This window comes from Choristoneura fumiferana, chromosome 22, assembly GCF_025370935.1.
Source record: "Choristoneura fumiferana chromosome 22, NRCan_CFum_1, whole genome shotgun sequence".
NCBI classification, from domain to species: Eukaryota; Metazoa; Arthropoda; class Insecta; order Lepidoptera; family Tortricidae; genus Choristoneura; species Choristoneura fumiferana.
Genome location: NC_133493.1, coordinates 11,504,077 through 11,523,531, shown reverse-complemented (window position 1 = coordinate 11,523,531; position 19,455 = coordinate 11,504,077). Strand labels below are relative to the sequence as shown.

Below are 19,455 nucleotides of genomic sequence, written 5' to 3'. Positions count from 1 at the left end.
AGCAGATTTTTTAGCTTTTTAAACTATTTTTTAACCCCCCACGCAAATTTGACCGCAATGTGTATCTTTGTGTCTGAATGTCTGGGTATGTGTCTGTCTGTCTGTGGCACCGTAGCTCTTAAACGGGTGAACCGATTTGAATGCGGTTTTTTAAATTGAAACCAGGTTTTCTAGCGATGGTTCTTAGACATGTTTTATCAACATCGGTTCAGCCGTTTTTGAGATATTGAACTTTGAAGTGACAAAGTCGGGGGTTGTCCAACTTGTTGTTGGTTAGGTTATTCTTAAACAAAGCTCGTCTTCCAGGATCCATCAGAGCCAGGCAGTTCCGTGATCGTGGTGCGGTCCGTGGTGGCGGGCGGCGCGGCGGCGGCGGACGGCCGGCTGGCGCCCGGCGACCGGCTCGTGTCCGTCAACTCGCAGGACGTGGCGCGTGCGCCGCTCGCAGCCGCCGTCGCTGCTATCAAGAGCGCTCCACGAGGTAAGCTCACTTGGTAAAACGAATGCCTAGAACACTTTGACGACCGGATGGCCAAGTGGTTAGCTCCTGACTACGAAGCCTGAGGTCCCGGGTTCGATACCCGGCCGGGGCAGATATTTGTATGAATAATAAAATGTTTGCTCTCGGGTCTTGGATGTAAATTTGGAACTGTTTTTTTTATATAACGTCAATGAAGACCACTATTGTCGCAATACCGCGTAACTATCTTTTTTCCAACAACATCCCAGCCTATATATGTCCCACTGCTGGGCACAGGCCTCCTCTCAGAACAAGAGGGCTTGGGCCAGAGTTCCCACGCGGGCCCAGTGCGGATTGGGAACTTCACACGCACCATTGAATTGAATCTTTTTCCATTTAGGTATAAATTTCACTGTCAGAAGAGTACTAACATTGTACTGATCTGACTGTGAAAATTGTAACCTCATGGAAAATGCTGGTTACGCGGTATTGCAGTATCAACGACGCTATGTATTTTTTGGGAATTGCCACGAATATTAGTAAAATCCCGAAAAAACTTCTGGATCTATAATGTTTTTTTCACAGCTCTCCTTCAGAAAAGTAACTATTCCTCCCTGACGAGAGGGAGCAAAGTGCAACTTTTCTGTTGTAGGCTTTTATAAGTGTTTTATTGTAAATGACATTTTTTGAAGTTGATAATTGTAAAGCCACACCATTTTCTATGCTGGTTTTTCTTTAATAATATTTACAATTTTTTTTTCAAGTTTCTTAATGCTCGGTGTGAAATGTTTTTTTCACACCTCTCCTTCAGAAAAGTAACTTTTCCTCCCGGTCGAGAGGGAGCAAAGTGCAACTTTTCTGCTCAAGGCTTTTCAAAGTGTTTTATTGCAAATGCCATTTTATAAGTTGATAATTGTAAAGCCACGCCATTTGCTATGCTGGTTGTTTTTTAATTAAATTTAGTTTTTTTTTCTTCAAGTTTCTTAATGCTCGGTGTGAAAAGTTGTATGAGCCACTCGGGAGCAAAATTATTTTCATCTTGGGCGTTAACACTTGAATCCCTCATTACGCTCAGGATTCTACTTTAGAATCCCTCGCTTCGCTCAGGATCCTATTGTAGAATTCTTCGCTACATTCTGGATTCAATGTACGCCCTCGCCGTAAATACACCATTTTGCTCCCTTGTGACACAAATAACTATTGCGTGCGAAGCCGCGGGTAACATTAGTAAAATGATAATTAACATCACTGCAATTAGTTCATTGCATGCCTGTCTATACCATCTTAGAACACAACCATAGTCAGCGTCTTACATACAAATAAACAATCTTTGAGCTCTTTGTCACAGTAACAGTGATATATTAATGTGATAGATAATATAAACAATAATTCGTTTTATCAGTAATGTAAAGTCACTTCTAATATTTGTTTGCAACTGTTAATCAAATAAACCAAAGTTATCATGTCTAGGTTGTTTGAGAGATATACTATCATTCAAGTACATGTGATCGAGAAGAGAGGAAAGTGTTTTTTTATAAATCAACATTCAACAAACATTTAATATATGTGAGTCTTCAAATATATATAATAACAATAATAATAAATTCATTTATTTCGGGCAACTTGGCCCACCCATACAATAAATACCTTACAGACTAACATACATATTTATAACTAACTAATTTAGCTCAGGGACCCAAAGAGGGTCTTGGCCTACGAAACGAGAGCATGCCATCTGTCCCGATCGTGCGCAGCCTCTTGCCAGTCGTCGACTTGGAGACGTCGCAGATCCGCCTGGACACTGTCCTCCCAGCGGTACCTGGGTCGCCCAACCGGGCGGCGACCAGCGGGTCGTCCCACGTACGCTCTTTTGGCAGCCCGATCCTTTCCCATTCGTAGTAGGTGGCCGAACCAGCAAAGTTTGTGTGATTTTGTTACGCCGATGATGTTGGGTTCAGCCACCAGCTCCTGGATCTCTCTGTTTTTACGGATCCTCCACGTGCCGTCGTCTCTCTTGACGGGTCCCAGGATCTTACGCAAGACCTTCCTTTCCGCTACAAGGAGTTGACATTCCTCTTTTTGTGTTAGTGTCCAGGCCTCACAGCCATACATAAGGACAGCCATACATATTTATAATCAAAAATATTTAAAACTAATTTGGAGACAAAACGAATAATAATAAGTAATTGAATAAAAATGTATTTATGCATATAAATATGTAGCTTAGCATCCATAGTACCTACAAGCCTTGTTTCGTTTGTGTTTGTGTCTAGGTCGATTGGTGTCAATTTTCCCATTATATTTATTTATTTTATTTATTTATATTGTACCATATTTAACTGTTATGGCCAGGGAGCGTAACTTTGGTGCCGATGACAGCGTATGACGTGAAGCTAAATACAGACTGTTTTAATACAGACATCTTTAGTTTACTGATATCATCAATGTCAGATAGAACGCAGTAAATTTTCATGGATGGTTTTGAGATTTGAGTTTTACGCAAAGAACTATTTTTAAAATCATTGCCATCAATAAAAATTGATTTAATGAAGAAAGGGTTTGACCTTCAACAATATTTTGCTCCATGTGCGGTTATGAGGATTATGATCAGTAACAGATTATCCCCTTACAACGCCAATTTGTAGCTGGCTGGAGATTCGAGAGTTAAATTGCCCTGAGGGTAAGTATACACGTGAAATATATTTATGTAAATAAAAACGAATATTTTTGGTTACAATTAGATTACTTACCCAGTAAAATATTTTATTCACATGGTATTTTAAATTGGCATCACCTCTAAATTAAAGAGTCATTAGCATCAATGCAGTGTTGTAATTTTGTTTTAAAAACATCCTATATGTGACTTCACGTCATAATGACGTCACACGCACCAAAGTTACGCTCCCTGCTTATAGCAAATAAATGCGTAGGTAAGTACTTGAACGATCGAGCTTTGCTCAGAGTTTTGTTTGGCAAGTCGTGTTTTTTAGAAAGAAATAATAATTAAAATACAAACTTTAAAAGTAAAACCTAAATAAATATCTATCCTCCATAAACTAAATAAATATTTAAATTAATTGTCCTAAAATTTAAATCGGCATAACGTTATTCCGTATAATTATTAGTTCGCATAACTGAATACGCATAATGCAAATGCGCATAATGTGGATTGGCATAACGGTAAGTTGCCATAAATTGAAGCAGCATACGAGTAACATTAATTTGTACAAGTATTAAACAGTATAAAAAGATTATTTTAATGAAATTGTAATTTTTATCTGTCAAACAATATATAAAGTGACTAATAAGTGATTGTTTTATTTACTCGGTATAGCCCTGACCAAGCTAATTCACGCGCTTGATAAAATTATGCGAAGTCATTTTATAACAGTTAAAGTTATAGTTAATAATGTTATGCATATTTGAATTATGCAGATTCATTGTTATGCCAAATGTTTTTTATAATTATGCAAAAAATCAAAAATCAAAATCATTTATTCAGTAAATAGGCCGCAATGGGCACTTTTACACGTCATTTTTTCAACATAAAATAATTACAAATAAAATACTTAAAAACTACAGTATACAATTAAATAAAAGAAAATACAAAATAATAATAATAATAATACAGGGATGTATGGGGTCCCTTAGTTACAAAACTAAACACTATCAAGCAAGTTTGCTGTTATACGCAATTATGCTATGCCAAATCTGTTACACGAATTCATATTAGGACAATTAATGTTATGCGAAATAAGGGGCTCCCATTCTTGAATGGTTCCAATAGATTCATATTTTTGCATTTGACCGTACAACAAGGAAAAGCGGACTATTAGGTATCATTTCAACGTCGCCAATAACTTTATGTCAGTTTGCGTTTATCCTCATTCGTATGATGAAGTTTATTGACGTTGTTCACTTGTTAAAAATATAGTTATTTAATTACGCGAGGAATTTTAACAAAACTTTAATTATTATTTCGTTTAAGTGTTTTTTTTTGCAATGTGTGATAGTTTGATCAAAAACAATGTTTTTCAAAAACTGGTTTTCGTTATTGGTGAAGTGAATTGTTAACTAATAAGCTTAGAGATTTAGAATTCAAAAATAATTTATAATTTTTAAGTTACCAATGACACGCTATAAGATGCAGTTCGATCAATGGCGAGATTTTTTTCGCAAAAGCAAAAAACGAAGAAAAAAAGGTGCCTTTTAACACAGAATAAGTAGTAATACTAGATTAAACTAGGTACAGTATAGACGAACGTTTACGAATGGTTGTTCTGAAGTCTTGGGTGTTGAATATGTATTTAAGTAAATATCTATTTACGCTTGTGTTATGGGCACTAGGCAATGGATAAATATGTTTGTCCATTGCCTAATAGTGCCTATAACACAAGTTTTGCTTACTTCGGGACTATACTTGTTCTTTTTTTACATTAGAAAAAATGTAAGCCATCTTGACGTGTCATTTTATTGAAAAACACTTTTGAAAAATAAGTCACAGCAAATTATGTAACAATTAGCATTGTGATCATATTTTGCATTATTTTGGTATCATAAGTAGTAGTTACTGATTTTTTTAAAACGTTTTTCAATAAAAGTACTCGTCAATATTGTTTACTCTTTTTCTAATGCTAAAAAAAACGAAGTGTAGGCGAATTGATGTCGCATGGCCCGTGCTGTGATATTAATTTTATTGTACCTGTAGGCGATTGTATAAATTTGAAAGTATCAAACGCTTCAAAAATATGTACAGCAGCTTCTTATTCGACGTAATAAAACTGAGGTGACGTATTTTGGAGTGGTTGGAATAAATACATATTTTTGCACTTGACTTGTATGTACAGGGCGATTTTAGAGATGTGTTAATGGCGAATTTTAATCAACTCAATTATTTCTAGACATTTATTATCTAATCAATATTTTTTTACTCACTCTTGATTAAAAGAGACGGTTCCGCAGTTTATGAGATATTAAACTTTAAAATGATAATGTGTGGTTTTTAAACTTTATTAAGTTGGTAAGGTAGTAAACAAACATGATTTTCACAATTAATACACAGACGGTATTTACAATTGAACAATTACATTATTCTGGTTAAGAAACATGATTTTTACCTAATAGGCCATAATTTTACCTAATGAGAACCTATACTGTGTTAAAAATAAAGTTGTGTAAATATCATTTAATAATATTGTAAATCTGTTTAAAAAAATATATGCCTCGTTGAGTTTCTTGCCGGATTCTTCTCAACGGAGGTTTTTCCGAACCGGTGGTAGATTTTTTTTGACATTCATAAGTGTTTGTTATAGCCTAAATTGAATAATGATGTTTTGACTTATGAATGAGTCATGTTTTTACCTAATAGCATATTTTGATGTAACAAGTAAAAATCATGTTTATTTAGGCTTGAAAAGTTAACAGGCTCGGTGGGCCTTCAGCTCACAATCTCAAGTTTCATTGTGCTATCTCTCTTTGTCGCAGGTATCGTCACGATTGGAGTGGCGAAACCTCTGCCTTGTAGCACGGTGGTGGGCGGACAGAAGGCCAATGGTCACAGCATTCAGAGTAGCCAGGTATGTACTTTGTATTCATTATTAAACTCGGAAATCTTGCTTCTCAGTTTTTAAAGAAAAGAAAAAGAGTTAAAAATATTCGTGATATTATAAAAAAAATAACAGATAAAAATACATATCATGGTCACAAAATGATCAAAACAGCATAATGCCGTCCTTAGCGACCCTTGGAACTATCATTTTGAATTGTTTTTACGGTTAAAAGGGTAGAAATGTACCTATTGCTAAATTGTAGAGAAACTAGAACACATTAAAAAAATGAAAGATTACACCTCGGGCTGAGAATCAAAAACATCTCATTATTCAGTTTCGGTGTGAATTTAAAAAAAAAATTTTTTTTCATGAAGACACGAGTGCATGTATGTTATTAGTTATTTAAAAATTAACACGCACTTCATTAAAATAAAGTTATGATTTGACAGGTTTTAATTATTGCTAGTACTCGTAATTTTGACTTTTTTATGAAAATTTAAAGTAAAGCTAAAGATGAAACTAGGTCAAACCTAAGGGATATGTATAAAAAAACTAAATAAATAAATAAGGGAAGTTTGTACTTTTTACGTACCTAAAGTAAAAAATCTTTTGCTCAAAAGTAAACTAAAAATGATTTTAAGAGGTCTTTATGCGTTGTTTCAATTATAACACTTGGGGCCTATTTCACCGGTTTTATTTTTCGCAAATGTATCATTTTCCAAGTATAAAATTTCTCCGAAACCATATTATTTTCAGAACTTTTATAAAACAAGCTTAATCTAACCTACTGTGCTCTTTAAAACCATAAGAAAATATTCTGAGAAAAGTTTTGGTTTCGGAGAAATTTGTTACTTGGGAAATGGAACATTTGCCAAATGAAACACAGGGGAAAAAAATGTGCGAAACGGCAGCACACGGTTTCACCACTATCAGTAGGGTTAAACAAGTGCTGATGAAATAGGTATATGGAAAATAATATATATAAAAAAAACTAAATGTCCGCGAAATGTTTATTTTAAGAGACGTTAGGTGTTTGTGATATTGTACACTGATGGGAAATTTTGAAAGTAAGTTGTTTAAAATTCCTAAGCTTTTCTTTATTAATGCTTAGAGCTGTATTTATTTACCTATAAAATAACAAAGCATGCGATTTAAATATTAAAAAATATATACTAATATGTACAGTAAAGGGAAATTTACCGCTCTAACATTAAATTGTTTTTCGTTTGAACTTTTTAATTAATTAAATTGATAAATAAAATGAATTCCCTTTAGTGTACAATATTATATGCATGCCTTTAACGTGATAACATTTAACATTCAAAATATTATAATGTTTTGATTATCATTCATTACCATCAACATCAAGCTTTCTCATTCTGAGAGGAGGCCTGTGTCCAGCAGTGGGACGTATATAGACTCAGATGATGATGATGATCATCAACAGCAACATCAGTATTTAGCTGTCTGTAGTACTGTATCGCATAAATTCATCTTTGATCCAATTGACCAAGAACTTCTCAATGTTACAGAAATTGGAATACTTCACGAAAATCCTGCGCTTGATCATGTCGTTGCACCGCGACATCATGGAATTGCAACTGCAAGCGCAGCAGATCGAGCCGCCCCCCCTGCCCCCATTCAGGGTACCCCCCAAAATAAAAGCGGAAATATCAATGAAATGACAGGAGGACAAACTCAAATATACAGTGACCGTGGAGATACCAGAAAATGGGAATTGTGATGAAACGAAGATTTGAACAAAAATATAAATAATTTTTGTGATGAAATAAAAGCTATGAAAGATGAAGACTTGAGCCAGATTGTTGATCAGCAGTTTAAAACAGTAATGCTGACTGCTAATCCAACTTGATTCAAATATGTAGATACGAGTTTACGATATTAAACTTGATTTTGTTACGAATCTACTCAACATATCTCTATAAGTATTTAGTTTTGTTTAGAATACTAACGAGCTTAATGCCAAAGATTCTTCGTTCTTTTATATTCATAATAATATTATAACAACTAGAGTCAATTTTGGACAAATATTAACCGAAGGAATTGTAGGTGATGAGTATAAACTTGGATAATCATTCACACTTTTTTCCTTTAGAAAAAAAGTGGGGAAAAGGAACGAGTTTTAGGTTAATACAAGAACCACTGTTACTGTTTTCCTTTTTTCTCTCATCATCACTACTTGTTTACTCATTATTGTTTTTTTAACTCTTCTTTTATTTAGAATTATCCTATGTGGCAGTTTCCAGAGGCCTTATTGTTTGACGCACTTGGAATCACCATCATTTTCATCACTTCTTTCTGTCACACGGTGTAGGATGAGGGTAAAAAGAGATGGTGAATGCGATCGCAAACCTCAGTGCGTTAGGCAATAATATGGCCTCAGATTGTTACAACTTAATCTGATTGTTAGCTTCCAGCTCCGTCAAGCGACGCCAACTCGCTATATTGTTTTTAGATTGCCTACGAATATTGTCTTATGAAATAATAATTAAATGACATTGCATAATGCGTATGCCGAACTGACCCTAAATAAATGGGATTACGGAAGGCTTCAATCAAACCCTAAGTTTTGTAATTTTTAAACTGCAGCCTATCTCAATTATAGGAAGTGTGATATGGTGGAATTGCTAAATGGAAATATTGTTCCAGGGTAATAATATAGATTGTTTACTATCTGATTATAAGAGATAACCGAATGAAATTTCGAGAGATAATCTCAAAATTGTTGATGATGAAGAAATATTTATAAAGCAATATTTTTTTTTAGATAGTTTAGAAGCCAAAGATATTTCTACTGTTTGAATACTCATAGACGAAACTTTTATTAATTTTAATGATAAAGTAATCACTTCTATCAATAAATACTTAAATGTTATGGTGAAATAAAAGTAACGTTCATATAAATTAGTAAACTGAGATAAGAATTGATGTCTATTTATACAATATTTATAATTAATAAGGAAGTTGATGAAGCGGATTATAAAAGTAGACTTATTTGAGCAGACTTGAGTGATAGTACTAATGAGATATAATGAGTTTAGGTAAGTAATGATGTAGTCAGATCTTTGCCATTTGATCTCGTCAATTTATGGTATCTACCAACTTAAACTGTGGAACCTTTTCATAGAAAAAGTCGCGATGAAATCACAGTGACCGACAAGGTAAATTACTTTGACGCTTACTGTGAAAATGTTCTACGTTGAGTCGGGAATCTTATAGTTCGATAGGAAATACTTCAAAGTAGAGTTTGGAAAATCAGGTGTTTTTATGAAAATCAATATAAATAATATAATACAAAGGAATATTGCTTTTAGGGTGTCTGTCATGAGCAATGTCCAACGTAGTACTGAACGTAATTAATAATTCCTAATAAGTTGCTTTCAGCGAATATAAAGAGAAATGAATGCGTAAAGACATCAAAATATTGAATTTCCAATCTCTAGAGCTATAAATTGGTAAAATGGCGTAAGAGCGTAACGCCCCAAAAATTAAAAAAATATCAAAAAGCATAAAACCAAAGATAAAAATTGAGCAAGAAATAAGTTATTCTGGTAATGTTCTAGAAACTAGACGCTAAGTTGATTTCCAAACTAGATAAGGATTTGTAGAAGTGTGTAGTTGATGTCAATTGAGATGTGATAGATTTTGTTGCAGCTTTTGAGGTATTGAAAGAGAGAGATATATTATAATGGTTATAATAGTAGTTTGAAGGCTTATGAAATGTGATGACGTCATTAGAGAAGCTTGTTATAAAACAGAAGTTGATCTCATGATAGCTAGGTATTAATAAAATACTAAGCTCTGATGGGTTCGATGTCGACTGAACGATCACAAAAAAAATATTTTTAAAATACCTTAGAATCAAGGAATAATATTTGTACAGTCAACCAATTTGTTTCCTAGGTCACCATTGCACTTTATTACCGCGATATTAATTTTATCCCTTCGATAAATTGTATTGTATAAACATAATTTTAATCAGATGAAATTATTTCCTATGATGAGGTTCTATGGTGGCCCAGTAATGAAATCGGTTAACTGTACATGAAAATCTTTAAACAATCCTTCCTTGTAACTCTTCCCAATTCTTCTATTCCTATAGTCAAAACTTTTCAATGCGTAAAACATTATAATAACCTTCAATAATGGATAATTAACATGTCCGTTTTTTTTTACAGATTACCTTTTTTATAATTTGATTGAATTAATCTCGGGCTCAAACAAGTTAATTATTGGTTTAAACAAAACTATCTTCAATTATATCTAGTCTAATGTCTACATTCCTTATTTGTTTTGCTTAAATTCATCTTGGGCCTAATTAGGTTAATCATTATGGGAATTCCTTACAGGAAATGATTAAACATATCATAGTTGTAAGTTTGTCGTACGTAGCGGTCAGCATGTGTCGGTGATTTAGAAAGAAAGAAAAAACATTTATTCGTGACATTATTACACAAAATACACAATAGAGTTAAACTAAAAAATAGTGTACTAATTTAGTATTTGGTGTCACCAAAGAAACCTTTTACTAAGGCGTCACCTCCGTCTGTACGCTTGTCTACCTGATCATTATCAGTACCTGGGCAACCGAGCTCCGCTCGGGCTAGAAAGATCAAGCTAGATCGATTTTTCATCTCCGAATGTATCCTCCGATATCTGAACACGACTTTATTGTTAACGGCGTAGAAGCGTGTTCAGATATTTTTGATAAAATTTTTGCTGATAAGTTTATGAACTCGACTGTACATCCAAAGTTCTTTCGAAAATATTTTGTCTATGTGACCAAGTCACCGTCGTTTTTTGCTACTCATTGTTTTTAAATTGTCTTAAACCACATAATTATCGGTTATTCGAAGAACAATATTGTGGTATTGTATTTACCTATGTTATGTATAATATTGCAGTAGGTTAGCAGTACCGCAGAGTTAGACTTTATGCGCTCCAATTTAATCTAATTTTATGCCACATAACACTTTTAAAGTCACCCGTATTTAAAGTTTATTGATGCAATCCAAAAAAAGAGAATGTCTCCAAGACATAGAAAGAGAACGATTGAGTTGAGTTAGTCGCTGGAATTTTGTACGTTCACATAGTATAAGTGTATTTTTAAATTAAAAACTTACCTCTGTTTCACCTGATGGTAAGGGAAGATGGAGTAAAAGATGTAGCTCATTGATTTAGTAACTAAGTATTAGTTGGAAAAGTACGCCCAACACGGCGAGCCTACGACGGTGGCTTCATTGTTTTTACAAATCTAAGGTTTCCCTCGGCAAACGTTTTGCTAAAAACAAAAAATACATGAAAAGTGCCCATTCATTTATATTTAGTTCTTCATTCACCAATGAATCAGGGTAAAGAAGGTTGTTATTCAATGTATTGTTTACACCAACACGACTCGTTTTCCCATTTTTTCTTTGATCTGGAATTAGATTGCTATTTTTACTTAACAATGCCATTGTTTTGGAGTCTATTTGTAACTCTGCGAGACGTAAACTATGAAGGAACGATCGTTATGCCGTTCGAAATAGTACGTCTGTCATGTTGGTGAATAATACGGTCTGAATCATAGTTGAAATGATTAAGAGCGTTTATACCTGCTGAGCTGGCAACGTTGCATTTTTGTTAGTTTTTCTCGATTATTCCTTAAAAATTGAATGAAAATTAAAAATGTGGTTTGATAAAACACTTCTTAATATATAAGTAAATGTGTCTACTCCAATAATTATTCGTGATAGACTTTTATTTTCTTTAAAAACTGTTAATAAACATTTGTTGGTTTTTAAAGAATATAAAAGCCTACCACGAATAATTATTGGAGTAGACACATTAACTTATATATTAAGAAGTGTTCTATTAGACCACATTTTTAATTTTCATTCAATTTTTATGGAATAATAGAGAAAAACTAACAAAAATGTAACGTTGCCAGCTCAGCAGGTATAACCGCTCTTAATTGTTTAGCACAGTTTTCACTTATTCTATTTTGCTGTCAGAAATTTTGGAAGTGCACTGAGGTGCCGAATTAAGCAGACCCCACCGAAAAATAATAACAATAGTACTTAGCACTTTCTTTGAAATCTTTTTGTATTTCCTTTTTGTACAATAAAGAGTATAAACCCACAAACCAACAAATATTTCGTCGACACATGCTTACTGACTGGTACAATTTATATATTGTAAGTGACTTAGAATACGGCGTTGCTACCAAGTCAAAAGAAAATAGGCTTTAAAAAACGAATCGTTGTGAAATGTAATAATAGATATATCGATGTTTATGCTTTACGGCGTCTGTGTTGATCGTTTATATAAGCTTTATCAGTGTGTTGTAATAATAAACGTTGGAAAATTCAAATTTCTTTTCTTTATCAACCTTTCCTTAAAATGATGATGATGATTAAAAAAGCTATGCCAGCAGTCATTAATTCTTAAACCAATGTGGTCAGGTGTTCAAAAAATAAGCTGTGTTCTTCTCTATTTCTATGCCTCTGAATTTACTTTCAATATCTAATATTGCATGTAAATTATTATCTAGTCCTTTTTCACCAGGAATACATTAACTCCCTGGCGTCTGATGATCACACCGGCATGGACTCCTTCCACGAGTGCCTTCAAGAGTACGGCGAAGGTTTGGAAGTTGTCCAGATATGCTTAGAACCTGAAGATACTTCCATTAAGGATGAAGAACTATCTGCCCTCTGTGATCTTAGCTTTGACGACTGCATAAAAAAAGATGACACGATTAATGAGAACCTTAAAAATACAACGGAAAAAGTTAACGGAGTTGCTGATATGAAAATATCAAAATCTGATGATTCTTTAGATGACCCAGACGACGATATGACGATAAGAGAAGATGATGTTTTAATAACTCCCAGAGAACTACCTGATAATAGAACTAAATTTGTGAATACAAAGCATGAGGAAAGATGTTTGTCTAAACAGCCCAGTAAAGATATATCAACGTCCGATGAAATGGTATTCGCTGTTACACCTACTGGCTTAGAAAGAATTAGTTTTGAAAAATACTGGAAGGAATGTGATGCTAAGACCACGTTAGAAAAAGTCAAAAGTGACGAGAGCTGGAAAGAGTGTCTGAATTCTCCAACAGATGAAATTGCTAGTTTTTATGACGCCACAACTAGAATATCCGTCCAGGAAGAAGGCCAATCGCTTCTCTATATAGACCATGAAGTAGATGGCTATGAAACCTGCGTTGACGATGATTCAACATCCGTCAAGTGTACAGAGAAAAACGGTAGTAAAATCAACGGCGATCGCGAGATCAAAGTGGAAGATAAACACAATAAAATAGATGTTAAAAACAAAGACAACGATTCTAGTGCCAAGAAATTTGAACAGAACACTGACAATGTTACTGACGAAGTCTCGTACAATCCTTGCGTGCAGGAGCACATAATTAAACAAATGAAATCGCTTAGAATTGAACCTATAAATATTAATTTAAGTCATAAGAAAAAAAAGAAGAGTCCTACTAAACCAAAACCGTCCAAAAGCGACCGCGTGCAATGCGTGGAGTACTACAACGACCAGGCTGAATGCTTAGAAGAAATACGTCTTAAAAAGGTGAAAGAAGAAGAAAGGAAATACAAAGCGGAACAGAAGCAGATCTTAGACTCAAACCGAGCTGTTCTCGAAAAAAAATTGCATCTAAAAATTCAAGAGCCGAGCGAAGAATCAACAGATTTAGAAACGAATTATGTGCCGGGTTGTCACAAATGTTTTTTAGAGAACTACGCTTACGCTATCACGAAAGCTTACATAGCAGAAGCCCATGCTTGTAAGTTTTGTGAAGTTATCAGGGATATGCTGGAAGCTCCGAAGGTTATACCTGACAGAAGGATGTCTGCACCAGCGTTCGTAAGCCTGGACAGTCCATCGACCACAGATGAAGAGGAACTGCTTCTAGTGCCTGTTGTTAAGCATAGGAGGAAGTCCGCCGGCCCGTTAAAGTTTCTTGTGCCTTCGAGAAGACCTAGGTAAGTCTCGAAATCTCATTGCTTAGAACTTAAGTGCACATTAAAAAAAAAACGACTCTATCAAATTTATGTTTAGGTAACGACTGTCCACGATAAAATCCGGGCATGCCTGATCTGGTATATCTTTGTAATGAATGCTAATTTTCAAGCAGCACTTTTTTAATTAATTAGTTTTAGCTCTATATATTAGACTGTGCCTAAATTATTTTGTACAGTGTCTTCTGACGGTCTTTTCTAGGTTTTTATGTAAAGTTTATATATTTTTTTTAAATTGGACAATCCACTTTTTAGCTTATTATAACATTGTATTTTCACGGCAGCTAATATTTTTCGAATTGACTTCAGAGTGAGGTAGTTTGGAAGTGTTTAAACACCTTTTTGACAGAAAAATGCCTCCCATGTAAAAACTACTTTTGGTGCTTGGATTAGAAAGTTTTCGCGACTCCCCCAACTAGAAAACAGTAATCATGATTTTAATTGGAAAGATAATATCCTAATGAGCGTAAAACAGCTTGTAAAAATATAACTACAATTGTGGAATTGAAGTTGAAAATGAGTGAAGATTATCAAAAAACGCTGCACAGAGCAATTTAGGCACAGTGAAATACATAAAGCTAAAACACACAGACGCTCTAACATTTTATTGTGATTGTATTTTTATTATGTAGTTTCATAACCACTGACTGTTACAAAAAAGTGCTGTTTGAAAAATTGCATTCATTACACAAAGATATACCAGATCAGGCATGCCCGGATTGTATCGTGGACTGTCTTATATTTAGCACATTAGTTTCCTGGTTTATATGTCTATGGAAAAGCTGCTACTAACTAAATCTACTAAATCTTTCAAAAAATGATTTTTTGTTTGACGCAAGGGATCAAAACATTGGTAATCGAAAACGCCTTGTTTCTGTACACGCCTTAAAACATTCACAAAAACGTGTTGTATAAATAGAAACAAACGCACACACCAAAGATTTCTACACGTGTCTCTAATGAGATGATACCCTAGTACCGAGGACGACTTACCACGATCCATTTAAACACATACAACTTACATACAACCCACACAACTTGTACATACAATTCATATTCTAACGCTACATGGACTCGGCTACATGGCCATTTGAGTTGTAGGGAAAATGCAATCGTATGTTTGGTGTTTTGAGTTGCTTTTTAAATGGTAAGGGTATTGTGAAAATGTTTTGCAAACGTCTAAGGTTTTTGATGTTCATTGTCCAAGTTCAAGTTGAAAATTATTTTGTAGTCTAAGTTAGCTTTTGTAAAGTAAGCAAAGATTGATGTATAATTGCTCTAGATTGAATTGTAACTTCGATTTTTTATTGGATAAATTCGGGTGCGTATAGACTGACAAGATGGCTAAACATAAACGTGTAACGACTAACAATCCATACTAATATTATAGTGTGTTTGTCTGTTGGTATGTTTGTCCGTCTTTCACGTTGAAACGGAGCGACGGATCGACGTGGTTTTTGGCATAGAGATATTTTATGGGCCAGAGAGTGACATAGGTTACTTTTTATCCCGAAAAAAAAACTAGTAATCATAATAAATAATAGGCACCGACTCCGAAACAATGTTGTTATATATCGATCGAAAGATTGAATTGAAGAAAAAATTAGATAAGTAAATTGACGAAAGAGAGAGAGAGAGAGAGAGAGAGAGAGACATTTATTTACACATATTCGATACACAGAAAAAACACGTTAGGATGAAATAATAATTTAGCTTTTCAGTGGTTTTTTGCAGTCGTTTTTATTTTTTGGTAAAAATTCCAAGTACCTATTTCATTACTCTTAATTTTTTTGGAACTCTAGTGAAATTGCCGCACATAACAAGTGGCTATGCAGTCATGCTAAGTGCCCCTTTTTGGTGTCCTGTCGTGTCACCACGTAACTTAGTTTTATTGTTAGTTTTAGCGTTTAGTCTTACTACAGATGGAACCAAAACAAATCTTTCTTTCTTTCAGTAATTTAATTAAGTACGAGTAAAAAGCTTTTGTTCATTTTATTTATCAATAAAACTTTTTTTTAAATATATGTACGCAGCCGACTGTATCACTCTAATTGCGACCGGTGAACAAATCCCAATTCCCCACCCGTTTTAGTGGTGGTTTTTTATAAGCGCTAATTTGAGTGAGTGGCGCTGAGTAATTGAGTGGGCCCGTAGGGAGCTACTGTGGATTGTATTGGCTCATTACATGCTATTAGGGATCAGCAGGCACAGATAATTCCAGTACTCGTAGGTACTTGTGTTATAAAATTAATGATTATATCATGGACAGTGATATTTGGAAATATTTAATTTCGATCCACATTGGCGATCCCCACATCTAACGAAGCGGAATCGGGAAACGTAATAACCTCTAACTAACAAAAAGTTGGAAAAGCCCCACTTCAAAGTTCAATATCTCAAAAACGGCTGAACGGATTTTGATAAAACATATTTTAGAGAGAGAGAGAAAGAGAGAGAAACATTTACACATATTCGATACACATAAAAATACATTAGATGGAGAAAAAATAATAGTAATAACATCGAATAGTATAAAGTGGGCCCCACTCAGCATAATGTTACGGCAAGCCGCAACGCTGTTTTTCAGTGGGACCCATTTAAACACTAAAACATATAAAAACACAACACACTATGACGACACGAACGCCAGCGGAAGGAAGTTCGCAACCGGAAATAATGGCAACACTCGATCAGATTAACCATTTTAGAACCATCGCTAGAAAACCTGCTTTCAAATAAAAACAAACCGCATTCAAATCAGTCCACCTGTTTAAGAGCTACGGTGCCACAGACAGACATACAGACACACACACAAAGCGGTTAAACTTATGACACCCCTCTTTTTGCGTCGGGGGTTAAAAATAAAAATTAAAGGGGTTCGTCATACTAGAAATATGTTTTTTCGGCGTTTTTTTGTTAATTTATTGAATCAGGCGTTACTTTGCGGAGGTCCATATCAATGAACTAAAATAATTTCCTTGCTCACCCGCGAACTTACGATAGCTAAGCTTATGCAAAATATGCGTGTTCATGCAGTTCCTCCACCTCCACACTGTAAGAACACACACAAATCACACAAACCCATCTATCACCACCACCACACTACACTGACGCGTTTCGAACTCAACCAGAGCTCATCTTCAGAGTGATACAACCGTACACCATGCTACCAGTTGTTAGACTAACGAACCACAACCACCGTTTTTGCAGTGACAAATTAAAATTAGTAAGGAAACTTGAATTGACCTGCAAAACAATTAAATGGCGTGTGTGAATTTCCAATCCGTCCTGGACCTGCGTGGGAACTAACAGCCCAAGCACTCCTTTTCTGAAAGCTAGCTTTTGCCCACCAGTGCGACGTATAAAAACAGAAAATGCCGGTGTTGCCATACAATTTAATAATAAGTTTTTTTTAAGCCGTAGTGGCCTAGTGGTTTCATCTAATGCCTCTCAAGCAGCGGGTCGTGGGGAAGCCCCGGCTCGCACCTCTGAGTTTTTCGAAATTCATGTGCGGTATTACATTTGAAATTTACCACGAGCTTTGCGGTGAAGGAAAACATCGCGAGAAAACCTGCACAACCTGCGAAGCAATTCAATGGTGCGTGTGAAGTTCCCAATCCGCACTGGGCCCGCGTGGGGACTATGGCCCTTGTTTTGAGAGGAGGCCTGTGCCCAGCAGTATGGGACGTATGTTAGGCTGGGATGGTTTTATTTGAAGTTGGTTTTTAGGTCCTCACTGAAAATCAGCATCATGGCTGTCTGTATGTCTTGTATTTATGGCGTTAAATAAATGTATTTTCTTTCTTTCTTCTTTTCTTTAATGTGTAGTTTAATCTTTTATTTTCATTCAATCACGAACTGAATTTAATTACTTCTGTCGATCTAGTTACATCGTTAAAATTATCTACTCCAACATTTAGCCACAAGTTTCCTCGCGATGTTTCTCTTTACTAGGTTATCACCCATCATCATAACCCCAGCCTATACACGTCCCACTACTGGGCAGAGGCCTCCTCTCAGAATGAGAGGGCTTGGACCGTAGTTCCCACGCGGATTGGGAACTGCACACACACCATTGCATTGCTTCGCTGATTTGTGCAGGTTTCCTCACGATGTTTTCCTTCACCGTAAAGCTACTAGTGAATTTCAAATGTAATTTCGCACATGAATTTTGAATAACTCAGAGGTGCGAGCCGGGGTTTGAACCCACGATCCTCTGCTTGAGAGGCCATAATGTCAAACCGCTCTGCCACAACGGGTTGATATTGTTTCGTGATACTTTATTTTTTGTATTTGAGATGCTGACTGTGTGTGCAGACATTTATGAGCTCGGTGGTAGATACAGACTCGTTACTTACGAACTGTACTCAATCCATCAGTTTCCAATTAACTAATACGTGGAGGGAAATTATTAAATAGAAACAATCTTCTAGCCCGTCCTGGCTTATGGGGATTAAAGAAAACAGTCAACCGCAACTAGTGATGTGTCGGGCGCAACTAGTTGATAATGTCCTAATATCGGATTCTTAAGCGTCGTACTTATTGGTCATGAACGGACTGTGTTGCTTTATCGCGCTCGTAAACAGAGATTATTTAATATTAACGGACTGTGTTGCTTTATAAAAAAACTTAAGCGCTCGTATGTGGTGACAGATTATTTAATAATAATAAGTACAGTTCCACTGAGATCTTAATAAACGTGGCAAAACGGAACTAACGCGGCTGTCTTGTAAAACTTCACTTTTGTATCTTTTGAAATGATTGAATTTGAATTTAAATGATTGTATGATTGAAAACAATTCTGAATTTATTTTAAAACATGACCTCCTAATTCACGCTGCGAAAGAGACTAAAAGTTTTTTATTTAACTACGTTAATTGCAAACATTTGGCGACATAGGAAAGGAAATATTAGAAGTCAGGTTCTTGACCTACTCACAATTTTAATGGGTCCCGGCTGTTGAAGATTGAAACAAATAAAAACATTAAGTTAACATTAAGTTTAAGTTAGGTACCTAACAGAGTTCTGTACTAATAGATTTGTGTTTTCTTTTTTTAGTTTTTTATTCATTCATCATCTGAAAATAGTATTCTAACATCAATAAAGTTGAATATTTAATTAGCTATCCAGATTTAATTTTAACTCGGCAACGGATGTTGCGCTCTTATTAACTACAATGTTTATTTGAACCGGTAAATGTCGTTAAATGTCCGTAATAACTTTTTACTAAATTAGATTTAATACTCGTCGTATGTCAATCAAATCAATCATTAGCAGAAAGATGTCCACTGTTAAACAAAAGCCTCCCCCTTAAAACGCGACAAAGAATGGCAGCTTGCCACTGACATCCACCAGTTTCCTGCAACTCTTACATACTCCACCTGGTGGGAGG

At 35.1% G+C, this 19,455-nt stretch overlaps 1 protein-coding gene across 1 annotated transcript in view; it reads left to right on the top strand.

The window, feature by feature from the left end:
- Window positions 1–19,455, top strand: part of LOC141440425 (multiple PDZ domain protein-like) — a gene marked incomplete in the record, with an annotated part of 268,707 nt that overhangs the window by 77,565 nt on the left and 171,687 nt on the right. Inside the window, 3 exon segments of the mRNA XM_074104949.1 lie at window positions 307–481; window positions 5,945–6,036; window positions 12,577–14,027. Of these exon segments, the coding sequence (XP_073961050.1) occupies window positions 307–481; window positions 5,945–6,036; window positions 12,577–14,027 (1,718 nt within the window).